The sequence below is a fragment of the Lutjanus erythropterus genome, chromosome 6 (genome assembly GCF_056507025.1).
Source record: "Lutjanus erythropterus isolate fLutEry1 chromosome 6, fLutEry1.hap2, whole genome shotgun sequence".
Lineage (NCBI taxonomy): Eukaryota > Metazoa > Chordata > Actinopteri > Lutjaniformes > Lutjanidae > Lutjanus > Lutjanus erythropterus.
Window position 1 is genome coordinate 14074417 of NC_139322.1, and position 20202 is coordinate 14094618.

At 37.8% G+C, this 20202-nt stretch overlaps 1 protein-coding gene across 1 annotated transcript; it reads right to left on the minus strand.

Moving 5' to 3' along the window:
* Positions 1 to 4640: 4640 nt before the first annotated feature.
* LOC146325001 (cadherin-like protein 26) lies at positions 4641 to 14780 on the minus strand. Its single transcript, XM_084719859.1, has 17 exons — positions 14646 to 14780; positions 13230 to 13349; positions 12964 to 13110; positions 12640 to 12784; positions 12356 to 12528; positions 12112 to 12243; positions 11825 to 12007; positions 10073 to 10425; positions 9825 to 9967; positions 9506 to 9730; positions 8472 to 8699; positions 7652 to 7767; positions 7263 to 7358; positions 5670 to 5735; positions 5425 to 5490; positions 5216 to 5296; positions 4641 to 5116 (listed from the first exon to the last, which is right to left on the minus strand). The coding sequence occupies exons 1-17, from the start codon at positions 14679 to 14681 to the stop codon at positions 4802 to 4804; spliced, it is 2625 nt and encodes an 874-aa protein (XP_084575985.1). The 5' UTR covers positions 14682 to 14780; the 3' UTR covers positions 4641 to 4801.
* Positions 14781 to 20202: the final 5422 nt, after the last annotated feature.

Sequence of the window (20202 nt, forward strand, 5' to 3'; positions counted from 1 at the left end):
GAGATAAAAATGATGAAAGAATTTAGAGTCTAGGACAAACTGTTTTTGTGATAATTGTAGGACACGTAAACTTGATTATTACATCACCTTGACCTCTACATTCGACCTCAGTATGCATTTGAAAACATACTAACTAACATCAGGACAACACACTAACACCAGCTGACACTTAACATTAACTTACATTAATTTAATTCATTTTTGTTTTTTAGTTTGCCAGACTGAAATGACTAATTGAAGGAACCAATGATAAACAGACCTTTAAGCAGTGTCCAGATTTCAAAGTGACCTGTCCCAGATCAGATCAAAATCAGGTCGATTTCTTTCATTAATTTTCATTCTTATTTTTTTTAATATTGATTTTAGGTTGCCAACTCTGGCCAATAGTCTTTTCGCTTATTTTGGCATATTTACAGTAATGTTTATTAATATGCACTGTCACGGGGAAACTATTACTTAATTAATTTTAATTAATTAACACCACACCCCTGTCACCTTTGCATCCTGACAACAAATCCCTTTCCGGTTTTCGACCACGTTAATGTTGTCTGAATGCCGGCGAGTAAAGAAGAGCAAAGTCGTCCTCCGAAAAGCTCTTATATCTCCGGAACCAGCAGATCAATAATCCCCTCCAGGTTACGGTGAGTCGGCGAAAGCCAGGTCTTCATTTTTCACTTTTTTTTGGCCATTTAATTTCTTCTTTCACAAACTTTTGGGAGTTGATTGAATGCTTGAGAGTGAACTGAACTGAACTCTTGTCAACTCTAACCCTTGATTTGTGGAACTCTCGCGATATTTGTGTGTTTGTTTCTTCTTTATACGCCTTGTACAACATTTTGTTTTAAATGTGAGAACGCTGTGGTTAAGTGAATATCCTAGGTTTAGGGACAGAAAAAACCCGGTTAGGGTTGTGGAAAAATCCATCGTTTGGGTTAAAAGAAATATACAAATATATATCACTCTCGCGAGACCTTTCGTGGGCCTGGGGTTCTCTTATTGAGTCTACTTCCGTGTTTTGAGTTTGGTTTGCATTAGCGGGAAACCCCAAATTGAAGTGTTACCTTAATGAACTGACGTGATATGTGACTGCACTGGCCTAGTTTGATGCATTTAAACTGACGGCACGGGTTTCATTGAAGAGGGTTTAATTCTTACCTTAAACCGAACCACTAAAATCTTCCCACAGATACTAATTTGATTTGTTTAGGTGAAGAACTGTTTATTGCAGAAGCCTTGAAAAACAAGGGGGGATATTTATTGTGGACTTTTAATTTTGACTTTGCTGAAAATGACTTTCTGGTTAGATGTGGTTTTTCATTGTCTCGTCAATGCACTGATTAATACTGAATTGTGCTTCAGGAACATTGTTTTGCAGACTGAAGCTACAAACACTTGAGAGAATATTTGCGGAGTCCTTGAGGAGGGGAACACTCCAGGTGGGAGATCTCTAGCTGTTCCTGTAAATTAGTGCTATAGCATTTTTCAGAACAAAGGGAGCAGCAGAATATGCCCACCTGGCATACGTTGAACCTCTTTCTATCGTGATTATCTCAACTTCAAAAATAAACACTTTCTCATTTTCAGTTTCATCTGTTCAGTTAACGTTTGTTGTTTTTCTCACCTCCACCGCGGCCTCCAGGGTGATCCCGGTACAGCAGCCTGACATGGAGCGAAGGGTTTATACCACCTTTGCACTTCAGAAGCCTGACTAGTCGGAGCTCATACATGCCATCGTGACCATCGCCACATTCAGGCATCGTTCAACACCACACTGTTGGCACAGCCCTGATCTTATCTGTTACATGGTTGGTACTGCCTGTGGTTGTACATCTTATTTTTTACCCATATATCAAAAGGAGAAAGTACACAGGAGTCCAATATGTCTTACGCTAAAACCGGTTTAATAATACTTGGTGAAGGAGAATGAAGGAAATATCTGTACATGTTTTGTCCAGCTGTTCCCTTCAATTCTGGAGTTTTAAACATTCACAGATAAGGTCATAATGAGCCTATGCCCAAATTAGGTCAGACCCAACACACCTACAGCATAAGAATTAGCCTATAGGTCTACAGATCCAAACACAGGAAGTATGATTACACGAAGTCTGAGACCACAGCTTAGCATCCTTTCCCTATCATTCCTTACAGGGTCAGTGATATAACAGCTACGTCTGCTCCTTTCAGAGACACAAGATAAACACATCTCCGACCTTAGCTGCCATAGCAACACTATCAGGTTGTTCTCTTGTTTGTCTGAAAGGAGAAGACGGCTGCATCTACATGTACTGTCTAGAAGAAAGACAGTATGTCTGTTAATAATTAGCGCAGGCGTCTCAATGACTCAAAACCTTTGTATGATACCTAAAATTGGAAAATTCCCTAACACCTTAGAATGCAACAACTGTGTGAGATCAAAATGGACTACTGTAAGCTCTCACCTGTTATTTCATGCATGGGTTCTTGTTGTTTTGTGTTTGTATGGCCCTCATGTCCAGGCGTGGTGTAGAGAATTTGAGAGTATTCCCGTAAATGCTTCCAGGTGGAACAGCAGCTCACACCCAGTGCACTCCTGTCTGGATACCACCGGTTCATCTAGGCTGGCTACAACAACAAGTAAACAACACACACAAACTGGTATTTACTGGTGCAAAGAGTTCATCATTTCAGTGTTCTGGTGATTTTTCCATAGATCCCATGCAGTTGTGTTTTTCTTTCCACACTGCTGCCTGTCTAGTGCAGCTGTAAGTACGGTACAATAATTTGAGGCAAATGATTTTAAATTGTAATTAATGTTTGGATCAGTTCCCCGTCATGTTAACTGTGTGTTGAGGCCCACACTGTCAGAGACACCTGAGACGTGTTGGTTATTAGAGGCACAGTACATTAGTAAATTATTATCTTTGGCTGGTAAAAAAATCTAGGTTCAAGAAGTCACAGAAATAATATGAATAAGCTGTGTGTTCACAGTCCATACAAAATTATCGCACACTTAACACTAAGCATATCAGTGCAAGTGTTCGTATGTATGAGCTGTGTTTATGTGGTTGTAGTATGTTGTGTGATGCAGCAGCTTTGAGTCCAAAACAACATTTCCTGTGGTTCAATAAAGTATACCTTACCTTCCTTTACCTTAGGGTTTTCCATTTTGTAAAATTATACGGTGAATGTCATGCATGAAAATAACTTTTTTTATTGCACCTTTCAAAACAAAGAGCTTTACAAACAAGGACAACTAAACTCAAGCAAGAAAATAATCGAATAAAAAATCATTGCCGACAAATACAAATAACAAAATTGCTAAAAGTAAATATAAAATGATTTTTAAAAAGTCAGATGGCAAAAATGAGTCTTGAGAGACAACTTAAAAGATGGCAGTGATTTTATAGTCAAAAAAACAACCCTGTCTCCTTTTGCCTTCAGCCTTGAACGTTGAATAGCTAACAGTGCCTTATCAGAGGACTTCAGGCTATAGGCTGGTGAGGAGCCATATAAAATCTTGTACCATTCAGGGCCTTAAATTATCACTATATAACCACAAGGAGTCAGTGTTTCATAGGAAATAGATTTATAAACTAGATAAGTATTCTTAGTTAATGTTAGAGTAATCAGTGGTATTAGACTTGCAGGTAGATTGTGATAGATTGTGGAACTGTATATCTTGTGTACGGCACATTGCTGTGGGTGAATGCATTTTTAGTAAAGTGTTTGTGAAGTTTCAAAGTTTACTTCTTCTCCGTGCCCACTTGTAACTGTCATATAATATATATCATGTGTACATGCAAACATTAGATCTTCATCCTTCAAAGAAAACAGAAGATTCCTTCTGTTTTTGTTTCAGAGACGTGGATACGTTCCCACTCCATGCATGTAGACACATGTCCACACACCTTTTTTTATTTATCTACATTTTAAACAACACAAAACCGGCTTGGCAAGCAGATAATGTTTCTCTGGAAGTATGATGCATCAGCACTTATCAGACTTTCTTGGAAGAGCTTTACTTACGCAAAAACACACCTTCACTGTTTCTGATGTTCACATAAAAATACATTTCAGATTTTGCCCCCTAAAAAATGTCACCATTTAGAAAAGCTTGACCGTTTCCAGTGGACTTACAGCGATTAAACGGAAAATGGGTACTTTATTATGTAACTACAGTAAAGGCTAAAACAAGGCATGTAAACAGTTATCCCAAAATATCTCTAGATATTCCAAAGAAAGGTGAAACATCTTTCCCTCTTACCGCATTTTAATGAACACCATATTGACTTAGACGATTCATCTTTTATGCTTAAAGTCAAGTCACCTAGTCTTCGTTGTTACTGCAGTGTTATCAGATTCTATCTCCCCACAACCAGTGACCCTGCCCCACAACACACCCTGCTGCATATGACTCATGACTCTGTGTGAATTAATAGTATAATTTTTTTGTTTGTTTTGTGCATTCCAAAAGGCCTCATGTTTAGAAGAATATACCTTTTGTGTCAATTTAGAGCAGTTAAACCCATTCTCTGTGTCACATTTTACATCTCTAATTCCATGGAAGAGAGATTTGCCCCACAGACCCATTGTACTTTGAAACTAGTTAGATCTATGGACAGAAGATGAAATGTCTCTGTTGCTAAGGTCTTTACAGGAGAGACGGGGTCTGGACTCTTCATCATGACTAACAATTATGTAGATCAATATCTGTCAGTTTGGTCTTTGCAGCGACAGATATTTTAATCTGTAGAGTTAGGGTTACAGTTATTAAGGCATTATTAAGGCATTATTAACGCGTAAATTTTGACAGCCCTAACAGTTACACATATTTTAGAGATGTGATTGAGTGCTCATGACAGTTTTTGGCTTCCACTTGGATCAGAGTCGCTGTCTCAAGTTCTTCCATTACACTGGAGGTTACTGTACTGTTGGCAAAGCTTTCACCAGGCATGCAGATGGAAGCCAGAGTATTGAACTTGAAATCCATGTTCTCGTCCATGTGTGGGTCAAAGGAAATGTCAGGAATGGAGATGGCATCAAGGTCACAGCTGACCACGTGGTCTTCCTCCTTAGCGTACACATGAAGAACATCTTCACCCAGCCCCTCTTCTTGTGCATAGAGTTTGTTCAGCATCTTCATTATACAGAGAATGAAGAAAAAGAGAGTACATAAGAAAATAGAATGAAAACAATTACACCGTTTGTGTAGGACTGACCAAATTCTTGTCATTACCGTATTTAGTGCTGCAAACAGAATTTGACGGTGGGCACTAATCTCAGCGTCTGCAAAACATTCACCGCCTCTCATCCAGTTCTGGAAAATCAGATGCAGATAGTTGCATGATTTCAGTGGTTCCGCAAATAACGACTCTACAACTTTCCATAGATATAAAAAAGTAAAAATTGAAAACTTCACAGGAAAAATGCTCATAGTGGTAGTACCTGGTGCATAAGCTGTGATTTCTCATCCTGATGTCTCGTTCTCATGGTTGACGACGAACGCATTGACTAGAAAATCAAATATTTTGTTGGTTAATACTGTACAGTATAATACATTTTGATATTTGGTAGAATTTAACAAACTAAAATGTCATGGCTCAATAAAATTCTTCACATCTGTATCTTCAAAGTTAGCAGAATTACAGATTTCACTGGAAATATGCTCATAGTAGTGTAGATTGCAGTACCCCACGCATAGAGTTTGATGCCTCAGCCTGATGTCTCATTCTCATGCTCAATGATGAATGCATTGACTAGAAAATCAAATATTTCGGTGGTTAATACTGTGCAGTATGACACATTTTGATATTTGGTAGAATATAATGAACTGTAAAAATGTCATGGCTCAATAAAATTCTTCACATCTGTCTCTTCAGAGTCAGCAGCATTACAGATTTCACTGGAAATATGCTCATTGTAGTGTAGATTGCAGTACCCCACGCATTGAGTTTTTGTCCAGACGTCTCATTCCCATGGTTGTTGATCCACCCGTCGACTAGAAAATCAAATATTTCAGCTTTTTATGATTTACAATATGAAACCTTTTAAATATAGTACAACTTAATGCACTTCAAAATGGCGTTGCTCAGTACAATTCTTAACATCATTACTCAGATTCAACAACAATAACGATTTCTGTACCCAACGCATGGAGTTCCCACGTGTCACGTCTCGTTCCATGAAGGTTTTTCTTTGGTATTGGTCATTGGTTATTGAGTTGTTTGTGAACTAGGAAAAAAAAACAATCTTGTCAGGCCATTGCAGCACCTCACTTTTGAAATAATTCTAATAAGTGTTTATTGCCATTAGACTGGCAATTTGTTCTCTATTTTTCTGGTTATCAAAAAAAAAATGAAAACACCAAAACCAAGAGTGTGTTAGTCCAGTGTTTCTCAAATGGGAGTATTAGTGCCACTACAAGTACTTTGAAGTACTGAAGGGGGGTACAGATTTTTTTTAAATGTTAATTTTAAAAATATCACTCATGCACAATTTCTAAAATGACACTGTAATAAGTTCAATAAAAATGTAAATGTAGGTACAATTATACCATATATTTTATTTAATATTCCTTTTCTCAGTGCAATTGTTAACTGCCGAAAGCTGTAAACTGCCATAAAACCTCATGGAAGTAGAAAGTATCAAATACAGTCCTGTTCACATAGCATGAGGCTAGTTTAGGTCTTGAATGACAGATGAAAATCAAGAAAATGGAATTGTGGTTGAAATGCAGCAGTTATACAGGTGAACACAAGGAGAAGGAAGTGAAAAAGAAAGCAAAAACGGAGCCAATAAAATACCATCATTATCAGGAAGAATTGTTTGATTGGGATTTAACAAAAAAACAGAAAAAAACAAAAAACTGACTGTAAGCCCCAAGCTCACATGTTCTTACTGAGACAGAATTTAAAAACAAAAAATCTTAGAACAGCTGGGTACCTTAGTCTTCAGCAAACATTATTTGAAAAGAAGTAAAGACTATTTTGAATTTTGGTTTGGTGTGTCAGCGAGTATTAAGCAGCAGGGTGGTGTTGTGTGTGGAATCGACTCGGTAAACAGTGCCCATGTTCGTTGTAATGACGGAAACTGTGACCCACTGCAGTGTTAAATTTTTAATATGGGCAATGAAGTGTTATGTCACAGAAGGGGAAGCTATATCAGGCTTTGGTACTTGGATCAATTTGTGGTTTTGGTCTTTTCATTGGATTTGTTGCAAGACTCATCCTTTAACAGAGAATACCATGCATTTTTTGACATTAAAAAAATAATACTTTTTGTACCCAATGAAAGTTGTTCCTTCGCTCTTGTTCAAGTTGGGATATGGCGTGCTCTGAATAGGCTCGTGGCGGTGCAGCTGTTGTTGTCCCAGCATCTACCTGCAAATAGCCTTTTCAAGTTAAGAACTCATTTGTCACGATGCATAACAGATTAAGTGTTTATAAACTTATTATTAATATATGTATACTTTAAATTTTTCATCACTTACTTGCATCAACGTTGTTATTGGAATTTGAGATGTTGTTTGGATTTGGTGGAGATTAAATGCTTTCCCATAATCCACCTGTTTAAAAATTGAATACAGCCCCACAGTCACAGTTATATTTGTATTACATACTACTGGAATAATCAAGTACAGGTAGTTTTGTAATAACAGTATAAAAGTATTTACTGTGCAGTCAGTCCCTGGTTTCTCAGTGTCGCCGTCAATCAGATGTCCTGAAGGTTCCACTGGGAATTTTGTCATCGGTCTCTTGCATGTCACTAAAAAAGCCAAAAGTAGCAGACCTGCGATAGAACAAGTACATGCACAAATCAAATCATACAGTGTTATGTCCTAAGTGTGGCTATTTATCTTCTACCTAAGGAAGGGCTCATGACAAAATGTATTAATTTATATTAGAAATGTAAAAACAATGTAAACAAACAAATGTAAATTTGCTTTTGAATATTTATTATATGTATACAGAGGTGTCACAATCTCAGTATTTCAATATTGAGTCAAAATATGATCAAAATTAGCTTTCCCTTTAAATAATGGAAATTGGAGGCTTAATCTGCATTTCTCCCAATATTTTTTTTTTCTTTCCACTCTTCCGATATCATCCACTTCTGGTCTCACGTGCGTGTCCAAAGAAAAATACAACATTTAAGAGGACACGCAAGCATAGCTTATTATCCATTTTATCACACTTGATACCATATAGACTATCTTTTTAAAAAAGCATTTAAAAATATAAATGACAGGGAATAAAACCAATGATTTGTTGATCGTTACAGATCAAGACTGTCATCCAACAATTACATAGCTGTCACTGCAAAAAAAAAAAAAAAAAAAGTCAAAAATGAAATCAACCTTAAAATCAAAAGTAAAATAGAATCATGGATTTGGAGAATTGTGACACATTTACAGTATATACAGTATAGTATGTTTAAAATAAAACTTTAAGCAATCTTTCTGATGATCAAAGTATTTTGGATGTTTGTCCTACCTGCAAACAGGAGTATGCTGAGAAAAAGGATCCAGAGTGTTGCTGCTCCTGCTGCTGAGCCAGTAGCTTTGCGTGATTGACAGTTTGGCACCAGTTTGTTTCTGCACTCACACACGGTAACTGACAGGTTGTGGACTGCAGTCTTTTGCTGACGGTCAGAAACTTCCAACAACAGCTCAAAGTGTCCAGAATGAAGTGTGCTCTCTTTCACCAGGCTGGCAAAAGTCCCTGTACATCCAAGATGAATTTTGTCATATTACTGTATGACAGGCCTATTCTATTACATTTTTTAGAAGGGCTAGATATGAAAAAAAAACAAAAAAAAAACAAGTGCCAAGGGGCTGGACATTTACGTTTTCTATATCTGATCTGTAAGGAAAATGGATCTGTAAAAAAAAAAAAAGAAAGAAAAAAGAAAGATTTTTCTTGAATTTCTAACTTTACAGATTAGAAATTTAAATGTGTAAAACAATTCACCTTTTTTATCCCCTTTATTTTCATAATTGGAAAAGACATGTAGAAAAGTGCAGGAAAGACAATGCACCTAGTTTGAAAGTATACCTTGTTGTTTCAATGAACACAATGTTTACTATTTAACATTTTTGTTTCATTTTGCCTCAGTTAAAACTTTTTAATAAAATAAGTGTCTATGTTCTTGTTTTTTTTTTATTTTTTTTTTTTATTTATAGTATTTTCTCATTATATATAGACAGAGCAAAGGGAAGCAAAGCAGTGGAATACAAGGATATTAAATGTTTGATAGAAAAAGTGTTTTTGTTCTTAACAACAGACAGAGCCAATGAATGGGCTAATTAACCTCTCCCTCATTTGTAGAAAGTATTTGTTTCTAGTTTTTTATTTCATATCTATAAATGATCAAAGGGCTGGATTGAGGTCATTAAAGGGTCACCACTTGAATTGGCCTTATGTACAATAGAGGTTACTTAAATAGCAGTTATATGATGTTATATGCATAAGTTATATCATCTTGGCTGTGTTCGAACCCAAAAAGACTTGTCAGAACCAGCGCTCACCTTCACTAGGGTCGAGCCTCCACTTGCCCTCAACATCTCCGAGGAGGTTGAATCTGAAAGGTCCACTGTAGGGATCTCCATCCAAGTCCATGGCTGTGATATTGACCAGAGAGGGTCCGTCCGATTGGCATATGTCAAATGTGCTTACAGCCAGGGTTGGAAAATTGTCATTCTCATCAGAAACGTGGATGCTGAGGGTTGCAGTCGCCGTCATTGGAGGGTCGCCTGGTGAACCAAACATGCATATTTTCAGCAATATGACAAAATTTGATTGAGAATATATAGACTTGAAGAATGTAAAAACAACTCCAGGTCATACCATTGTCAACAGCAAGTATTGTGATCATATAGATACTGTTGTTCACAAAGGGTGACTCTCGGTCTATCGTCTTTGATGTGGTTATTGCTCCTGTCAGGGGATCCACTGTGATCCAACCAGCCGGATCGTGTCCTACTTTGTATCTGAAACACGGGTAGACATGTTCATGACTTGCTCTCTATTGGCACACAAACGTAAATGTTGTTGTCCTGTAACTTGAACATGTAGCTAGCATCTTAATGACTTACTCAAATGTGTTTGCACTGGTGATGTCAGGGTCTTTAGCTGTAAATGTCTCCAGGTAATGTCCTGCCCCAATATTCTCAACCAGATTAATTTGTTTGTTAGATTTGTCAAAGATTGGAGGCTCATTTTCATCCTCCACAGACACTGTCACTTGGTAGGTGGACTGACCCATTGTCTCTGCCCATATCATACCACCACCATGGACACCGCCATGAGTAAAAGAGGCACCATCAATAGTGGTGACTTCCCAAAGACCAGTGTGTTTGCGTTTCACCACTTTGCATGTGTGATAAGGGATCTCATTCTCAACATTGATAGTCAAGTTCTTCAGTGGACCATCTTCAAAGTCCAGATGCTGTAAAAGACATGAAGATTGAATGTTGATTTGAAGACAAATATTGGAATTCATGCTATTATGTAACATCACATCATACATTATGGCTTTTTGAAGAGCTATAAAGTTCAAACACTGGTTCTTTTTGCAATGCAGTACTACAGGAAAAATCTCTGAAGTGTATAAATGACCACATTCAAGAATATCCATTTAAGTCTCACTCTCTTTAGTGTTTGTAAGCACTAATGGTGCAGTTTCTGTCCTCAAGGAGGCGAAAGCACTGGCTTACATGAAAACATGTTTTGAAAAAAAAGGCTTGCGAGAGATGTCTTAAAGGGATAGTTTGAATTATTTGAAATGGGGTTGTGTATGGTACTTATTACCTACAGTAGGTGCTGGTTGACACGTTTGGAGAAGCAGAGAGGGGCACCAGCATGGAAGCTAAGCAATAATGCACTGCTGTGGACAGAGTCAACAGCAGAAAGTATTTCAGCCATCAACAGCCAGCCAACAAAAGGCCCATCTAAAAAAAATGTGTATGCTATATTTTGGATATTTTCAATGCTTTACCTAGCCATCAGGCAGTCTTTCCCAACAGAAAAAACTAACCTTGCTGATCACAAGAGTGGCTGATCTACCTCTGCCTCGATCTCTAAGTTTGTTTGTGCTGTTGTAGGATTCATGAAAGTCATGCAATAATACAAACTAACAAACCCATACCAGCAACTCTTATGTCCTGAAAGGGGAAATGACCGACTTCGCCATTGGAGCCCGGTTGAGTGTGAGAGTGCAATATTTGTCTTGTATAAAAATAAACAAAATCTTAGGTAATGGTGGTTTCTCATCAGAAAAGGCTGCCTGACAGCCAGGTAAAGTGGTGAAAATATTCTGGATTGAATGCGCATTCAAACTATCAGGGCCTTGTTGTAAGTAGCTAAAAAACATTTTTCTGCTGACCCTGTCCACAGCAGTTCAGTGCTTCACCTCCATGTTGGTCCTTCTCTCTGCCCTTTCAGACTGGGAGCTTGTCAATCAGCATCTACTGTATGTAATACACTGATTATTGATAAGTTCCTCATAGAACCCCACTTGAATTAATCTGGACTATCCATTTACTGTCTGAATCAGGATGTAGATATTAATGCTGCATAAAATCTGAAGGACAGTCAAAAACTAAAGGAATATAGGTAGAACAGCAAAATCATGAATTCAAGTACACTCTAAATTATTATCCAGAGTGATTTACATAAACCATAATGCTTATTGTATTGTTTTTTGGGTTTTTTTTTATTGATTGTCGAAGATATCAAATTGCACTAAGGTTTTCAGAGCTTGTGTAGGTCTTGTGTGTTACTGTTTTGTGTATTTTTACCAAATGCTGTCGCAAATGTTCAACTGTGTTTTGAAACAGACAAAATACCTTTTCCACATAAAGTAGTCCTTCATTTGTCTCAGGATCGGTGGTGATTCTGAAGTTATTCTTCGTGTCTCCGTGGATGCTGTATTTTGCTCTCCAGGCTGCTGTACCTCTGGTGTCTTTGTCTGTAACTTGCAGGCGTGAGATTAGAACATTTTCCTGTCTTTCTTTCACTTTACTTGAACCCTGAGGAAAAAATAAATTAAATGTTTATCATGAAAATAGACTTGTATTATAAGTAATAGCTGTCATCACCTCCCTCAAGGTAATTGAAAGAGGTAATTGCTTACAGTTTGTCCTGTGATCACAGGAATGTGATTATTTCCATCTTCTATGTTGATTATGACGGTGCAGGAGCTGGCGAGCGTTTTTTTTTTCCCATGGTCTCTTGCTTCCACAATAATGGTGTATTTCTCTGCACTCTAATCAGTTAAAAAGAACCATCATATTATAAAAATAAATATCAAGCATATTTTATTTTGTCATGTTATTTTTGATTTTGGAATTATGCCATCAAGTAATGATTCCTCTCACCTCATAGTCCAGACACCCTTTAAATGAAATGGTTCCAGTCTCACTACCACTGAACTGTGTTATGTAGAACTCCAGGTCATGCGATTCAGGGGTGACTGAGACTATTTTTAAATCGAATTCTTTATTGTCTTCAGTGTCGTCATCGGTTGCCTTGATGGTAATGATCTCAGTGCCTGTCAGAATCAGAACACAGGAGTGGTTTGTTTGGTTTTATTTTTGGTCATTCCCAACAATTTAATTTCATGTAAATTACTACGTCACGATAGCAGCAGTAAAGAAGTTACCTTGTGCTCTTGACTCTTTTATGGTGATCTCATACTTTTCTCTTTCAAACTTTGGAGGGTTGTCATTTGCATCGATGATCAGTATGTCAATGCCCAGCTGTGTGTCTACAACATTACTTTGTCTGTCAATTGCCTGAAACATTAGCTGTAATGGAAAGGCAAGGACTGTGAAATAATGGAAACTTCACCATGCTCTACGCACACGCACACGCACACACACACACACACACACACACACACACACACACACACACACAAACAAATATCCTTTGTGCTTTCTATGAGATCATTGGAACAGTTCTGTTTTAGTAAAATCATTCTAACCTTAAGACTTTTGTATGTCTCATAGTCCACAGGGCGGTGGACAGTAATATTCCCTTCATATTGGTCGATTTGTAATACATCTCTTGGTTCCTCATCAACACCCTGACCACGTATCATGAAAAGGACAAATTCCCTCTCAATTTTAATCTGTAGGGAGTCAAAACACACCAGCAAATCTTACTGCATTTTATCAAATGTGTTGTTATATTATTATATATGAATTATTATTATATATTCATACATTGTGATGCTCAGTAGATACTCACATTGCCCAGAAAATACGGGTAAGGTCCGTCATATCCTTCATCAATAGTAAAGGAATCAATGATCCAGTTTCTTTTTTGTCGCAGCAAAATTTCTGAAGATGACCCGTGGACTCCCAAACACTGCAAAGACATTAAAGTACTTACACTGGATTGACTGCATTTGGGGATGTTTTTGTATATTATGATTCTCACTATTTAAAAAAAATCATGCTTCAGTTATTTTGACGGATAGTGAGATTATGAAATGATTCACAATTAGTGTGAGTGATCATTTTTGTATCACAATTTTAATTTTCCACTGGGAAAAAAAATTTAAATCATGATGATGTGACATTTGTTCAGTTCCGTTTCAAACAAGCATAAGTCAGAGAGATGACAGCTCATCAAAGCAGCAGTTTGTTAGTGTTTTAATCTAGAAAATGGACGTAGGGTTGAATGTAGGTTGTGTCTTACTGCAAGAATAGTCGGCTAGTCTAATTTGAAATTTACGGCAATTTAGGAACATCCCTGTTTTTTACATCTGAAGAGCGAGCTTTGTAGGGGCATCTTTGCAACACTATAGTACTTCATTATCATGCTGTTTTGTTATGCATTTTTCCTTCATCAAAAAATAGCAGTTCCTGATATTAGGATATTGCACTTGGTCATATTGCGATTTCTGTAATATTTTGTGCTGTACAAGTAGAAATTATGCTCTGAATTTGATGTTCAACAAGTTTCTTAGTTTGTGCGCATAACACCTCTTCCAGAACGACACAATGTCAGTCAAAAGGATGACACGGCAGTCTATAATGTTGACGGACATGCAACAGTTGTTTGTCACTATTACTGATATTTAACTTGAAATTTCGAAATTGTTTTAATTTGATAGCTGTTCATTCATTTTCCACTAGAAAAAAGATCATCCCATATACCTCTACAATTTCTAAAATGTAATTTTTTGTGATCAGTTGTTTATTGTTTATATTATAGGTTGGAGAGGCAACGATACAGACACAAATATGGTACAGTGCAAGGCAGAATTTATCATAACAGTTTCTTTTCCCCCTTCATTTCCTTTGTTTCCCCCAACCCACTCCACCGCCACCTTCTTCCAGAATCTCTGAACAGCAAATAATACTGTCTCTGCATAATGTAATTGTGCTATAGAGAGCTTTAGCTGTGCAATATCTCTATAAGAAGAGAAACATTCCCTCGCTGACAGCACATCTGTCGTGTGTATATTGTTCTTCCATTTTAGAAAATGTTTTCACGTCTGTTATCTTTACACCATCGTTCATGTTGTTAGAATCAGTCGGATGAAAGTACGTTTCTAAACACAGTCAATCATGTTTAAATCAAAGGCAGAAGTAAGCATTGAGTAAGCATGTTGTGATGTAGTTTTAACACATCTGTCATCATAAAAAAAATTCTTACCAGCATCACGAAGAGACTGAGGTGTATCGTCTCCATGGCGGATCCAGACTGTGTGGTGTTATCAAAGTCGGTCCCTTAAATAACAGCCTGTTCCTTGGATGCACCTGAATGAAAGTGCAACTAAATATCAATGTGGGTTCTGACTGCAGGATACCTATGAGAGGGAGGGCTTGTGTCACAATAAATGAGGTCACATAATTCTTACCAGTTCAACTTGGAGGTAAAGAAAACTTAACAGGAACTGGGCGTGCTCAAAGTACTGTGTGAGTGTGCTGCAGCTTAAAATGATGTGAGCTGGAATTAGCTGGAAACATGGAACTGAAAACACACCTAATACCTAAAGATAATGTGTAAATGCTTTCCAAAAACACATAAGTGTCTCCATCACACTGTAAGTCTGACTGACACTGACATTGGACACCAGCTCAATGTGCTCTACAAAAAAGCCTTCTGGACAATAAAAGCAAAGTTTTATTTTATTTTTTTTATTATTATTATTTTTTTTATTCTGACTCTATCAACACCAAATCGATTATACAGCATTGTGGCACTGAAATACACATTTCCATTATAAATGAGGACAATTGCTCCAAAAACTTGGCTGCCAATCAATCAAGACATGTTCCTAAGGGACAGTGATTAGAAAGAAATTGGCCATAACTCATTAACCGTTTGTTTAAATCAACATTAAACCGGGAATACCTTTAGGCTGTGTTTGAGAATGGGGCTACTGACGCATTTTAGGTGGAATCCTGGTGACAACCAAAGAACTGGGCTGATACCTGGGAAGGTAAACTACTCATAAATTCATCATCTGATTGTGAAATGTGTTCCAGAAGCAATTGTGTAATTGATCTGTATAAGTCATGTAGTGCAATCCCTGCCAATGCCTACCACTGTGGTTACTCTTCCTGATTAATGGGTCAGCAGCTGTTAAAACTGCTGTGTTTGTATCCTACCCTGTGAACTTCATCAGTTCATTAATTCTACTGAAAAGTGTTACTGTAATGAGCCCCAAATCATTACTTTACAAGACGCCTCCCTTTCTTCTCAACACGTTACCTGTCAGTCTGCATAGCATCATATTCTCTCCGCTTGGTTTGTTTGTAAAAAGTCAGTGTGCACAGGAAACAGACCAGAAATAAAATGCAACCATGTATCTTTTTTCCCCTTTGGTCTGGACCAAATGGACCAAACTACAGGTGTGTAAACACCCTTATAATAACCAGTTTGCTGGCCTAAGCAGATCTGGCAAAATTTCAAGGCCTGGAGAGTCATTATTTCCACTTTGTAAATCCTTTAATAAATCCAGGCTATTCACACATGAACGGGCTACCATCCTAACACCAATGGCAATTCATCTTATTAAGGGGACTGTCTTTTTCTTTATATATATATATCTCACATATATGTTAAATGTGAGGTGTGCATCTCACTGACAGATGATTCAAGACGCATCTTGATACATGTTCAACAATACAATGCATCTTAGAAATTTTTAAATAGCTAACAATTCAGTACAATATGATTCAGCTTTGTCATGATGCAATACAATGTGGGGCAATGTGTGAATCTTAACATCTTTATTCTGTTAATGCTATATTTGTAGGGTACTGTTGGCTGCAAGAAGAAATCCTGAGATTTACTAAATGCAGTAACAGCAGAACAGAGAGAAGGAGATATTACAGTGGTGTTAACATCTTATTAGGAATCTCATTTGTAAATGAGACACTGTAGCCTAAATGAGAATCTGTGAACACACTTTAAAGCTGTTTAAAATACATTTTTGTAGTAAGATGATATGCTGCTCTGTTTCATATGTCGAGTGATGTGGTTTTGATTGAATTTGACTGTGTAGAGGACGTGTAGTGTGGAGAAACAGTGCTGATTTAAGTTATCTGCTCTCTCAGTGACATGATGTGTCTGTAGGTCCGGACACTCGTGGCTCTGTACTCTGCTGTCTGACGTGTTTTGCATTTGCGGCAGTGTTTCTCATCTTGTGCATTAGAAAAGTTTGGTGGCGCAACACGGTGCCATGTCAGTTCTTTCATTGACTGTTTTATGGAAATGAAGAGGAGACACAGGAGAGGGAGCGGGTGAGCACTTGTTTTGTGTGAGTGAGGCCGTGGGCATCTGGTGAGAGCAGTTCAGGCAGAGGCAGGGTGAGAGAGAAAATGGTGGAAAGTTACAGCGGCAGTTCCTTGAGGCCAAACATGAAACATATGCGTGTCCTAATGAGATGTATCGATATGCTAGTGATGCATCGTTTTTTAACGATTCATGTTCAGCTTTTTACCCATAGAGGCTGATTCATCAGATGCATAAGTGAATTGTTAGTATAGTGTGAGAGGCAAAAGTTAACTTTACCTGACAGGAATAAAAATGCAATATACATTATTGCATAAACTTTAATGCAGTTTGGCACTTCATGCTTTCTTTATAAGACAGAGAAAAGCTCTCATATGTTTTTTGTGGGGATGGTGATTAAATGTCAGTGCTAAGGTCAGATCTCTGCAAACTGCAAATATCATTTCAGCCACAAATTGTTACATTAATACCATTTTATTCTCACTCAGCTGCGTTTATAAAGATTCAACTCAAGTAGGCCTTGAGCTTTATCTTCCGTCTGGTGCAAAGCGGCGCACGGTGCAGTGCAGGTACCATTGCTATTTTCGAACCAGCGTGGTTGTCATTTTCTCACCCAGAACCCATGTTGTGTAGGTAGCAAATATACTTGTGCCTATGTGTGCACCCATGGGTGTGTAAGTCTGTAAATGAGGTGTGATCAGGCACGTTGCTATCTTGCAGCAGCAGAAAGTGATTACGCCATTGACCAACAAAAACCTGGTTTAAAGTCAATAGAGCAGTATTTTCCTGCTATTTAAAGGGCGCATTATTCAGACAGTAATGTACACTGCAATTAATCCACAGATCATAAAAAATAAAATTCTGACTAATAGTGGATGATTGCAGGAGGATTGAACAGGATGAAGCTGTGTGCTCCCTAAGAGAGAGACACTGCTATTTACACAGAGCTGCTGTAACTTCATTCATTGTTTAAAGCCAGTAGGATCATCAGGGTCTGATAACAGTTCATAACAGTTTTTAGTATTGCTGCTTAAATATTAACAATATTTGCTGCAGTGAAATTACAGCACATGTAGAAACAAAACTGAAAGCAGCGTCTCTGATCATTAAATCATCTTTAAAGGAAATCGAGGTGACACCTTTCAGTGTACCATAGCGTTCTGCAAAGGTCTCTAAGGTATAGCAATGGTACTTGTTTTCCTACGAGTGTTTCCCAGACTATCCCCTTGTCGGTGCCCTTAAGGAAGAGCTGCTAAAATACATTGTAACCTGTAAGCTGTCTTTCACCACAGTGCACACATTGACTGATCATTTGTAAAGGCTTATAAATGACGTTTTAACAGTGTTGCCATCATCATTTTACCTCAGTCTAATATTGCAACAAAGTAAGCTATGCCTACTAAAGATCATCTGCTAATCTGTCGAAGAGACCGGATGAGACTTTAGTTCCAATCAATTCATAAACCATATCCTACAAAATATAAAACAGAATATGAATTGGAACATATAAGCCACAGCCTGAGAACTTTTGAAAGGCCAGGATAAATGATACAGTTAAACGGGTGAATGATTTTGTCCTCATTCAAACAAAAGGTCTAATACAAATTTGTTGTCGTCACACAAAAGGCACCTGTAGCAGTATATCCACATTTAATTGCAGTGTGTGTGTGTGTGTGTGTGTGTGTGTGTGTGTGTGTGTGTGTGTGTGTGTGTGTGTGTGTCACAGGCTACTGTAGCCTAAACTGACAGTCCAAAAAGCCATATCCCCAGTTAGCTCCTTTACATCAATATTCATAATTAATTTTCATGAATTTAATTTTCAACTAAGGATGTAATTTGTGCAAGTAGGCTAGATGTGAACTACACTGCAACATTTTTAAAAGCATAATGGTGACCTAATAAAGGTGAAACTGTGACAGGATGAATGGAGCGCATCACTAAAAGACAGCTAACAAATGGTTCAGACCACCCTTTTAAAGGTATACCTTTCAGAAACTATACCTTACCTAAGGAGACTCTGGGAAACTACCCGTAAACTTAAAGGTACAGCCTTTCATGCACGTAGCACTAAGGAGTCTCCAGGAAATGGGGCCCTGGTTAGTTTCATTCATGTTACGCCCAGAACACACCTATGATTAATCATGAGACTAACTACGACCTCGTTGCTGCTTGCGCCTTACTTTGTGCCCAGATTTGCCATAAATGCATGCACCATACACTTTAGACCACACGCTACAGATTGTGTAAATAGTGCCCTTTGAGTTTCATGCTCTCTTGTGTTGTCTTTGGTGTTCATCAGTCCTAATAATGTGATCTGTTGTTCAGTGCTTACACACACTTCTTATTTGTAGTTCATCAGCATCGATCATAATCAGATTCATTGTGTGTCTCCTTCCTTTGTTTAGTCTGTGCTCATTGTGATCGCACCAGAAATATGCAGATTAACAACAAAGTGGCTGACAGCTCCAAATACTTTATTTGCTTCACAATAAAGCAGTTATTTTCAAGTTGTGCAGGCCATACAGAGCAAATTTTCCTATCTGTTATGTTTAATTGCTACATTACTTAGCTCTTAAGCAAGTCATAAAAAATCCGGCTCTCAGATCAGTAGTTTCTGACAGCAGCAAACAACATAACAGGTTTAAACATTTTTTTTAGGATAGCAAGTTTGTTAACTATGGCATGACCACCCAAAGCCAGTGGAATCTAATGTAAGAGACTTCTTTAACCTGTAGTCATAAATCTGCAGAGCAGAAATTTGGCTCACATTACTAAGTTTCACCCACCCACTGCTGGAAAACAAAGGAAGTTTAGCATGGGACATCAGCCTTCACTTAGCATGGGAGGAACTCTAAGCAGCAGCTTGTGTAATTATTTTTCCACCCAGCATCACACTGAACAGTAACATTTTGCAATGAAGCATGCATTCATTAGAACATTTACCAGCTGCCCTGATGGAATCACTTCTCAGGAAACAAGATAAGAAATGGGTGGGACGTTCAGAACCTGTGTATCACGTCTCAGTCTAGTTTATGGGTTATGAAGACCCGCATACTGCAGTTTGGCAGGGCGCTTCAAAGTGAGAAGCTTTAATGTTTTTTTGTGTGACCTACAAATGTCATTCACTGGTTGATAACCAAGCAGATTGAACTCAGACTTTATTTCTGTGATTAATAAAAAGTGGATTTCTAGTTACTTTAGTGCTGCCTTGTATTATCTGGTGTTTGTCAAGCTTTCTAATGTGTTTTGTTGTTGTATACTTGATGCATATTCAATTTGTTTTTGGGTCATGTGTGTCGGTCAAACAAGCTCAGACGAGCACTGGTTTTGCACATCACCCTTTGTAATCAAAAAACAAGTTCTTCCGCGTCTGTTGACAGACTGAAGGGTGCCCGTGGCAACAGCGAGTTAAGGAACAGCTTACAAAGGAAGCACAAAGTAAAAAATATTAAAACAAGTAAAATAAAAT

What these genes read in the sequence shown, in the direction of transcription:
- LOC146325001 (XM_084719859.1), bottom strand. Translation starts at nt 14,681, where the DNA reads ATGGAGACGATACACCTCAGTCTCTTCGTGATGCTG. An exon ending in AAGGGTGTCTGGACTATGAG is followed by an intron (nt 12,244 to 12,355) that starts GTGAGAGGAATC and finishes TTAACTGATTAG; the next exon opens with AGTGCAGAGAAATACACCAT. An exon ending in AACCAGGGACTGACTGCACA is followed by an intron (nt 7,359 to 7,651) that starts GTAAATACTTTT and finishes GGCTATTTGCAG; the next exon opens with GTAGATGCTGGGACAACAAC.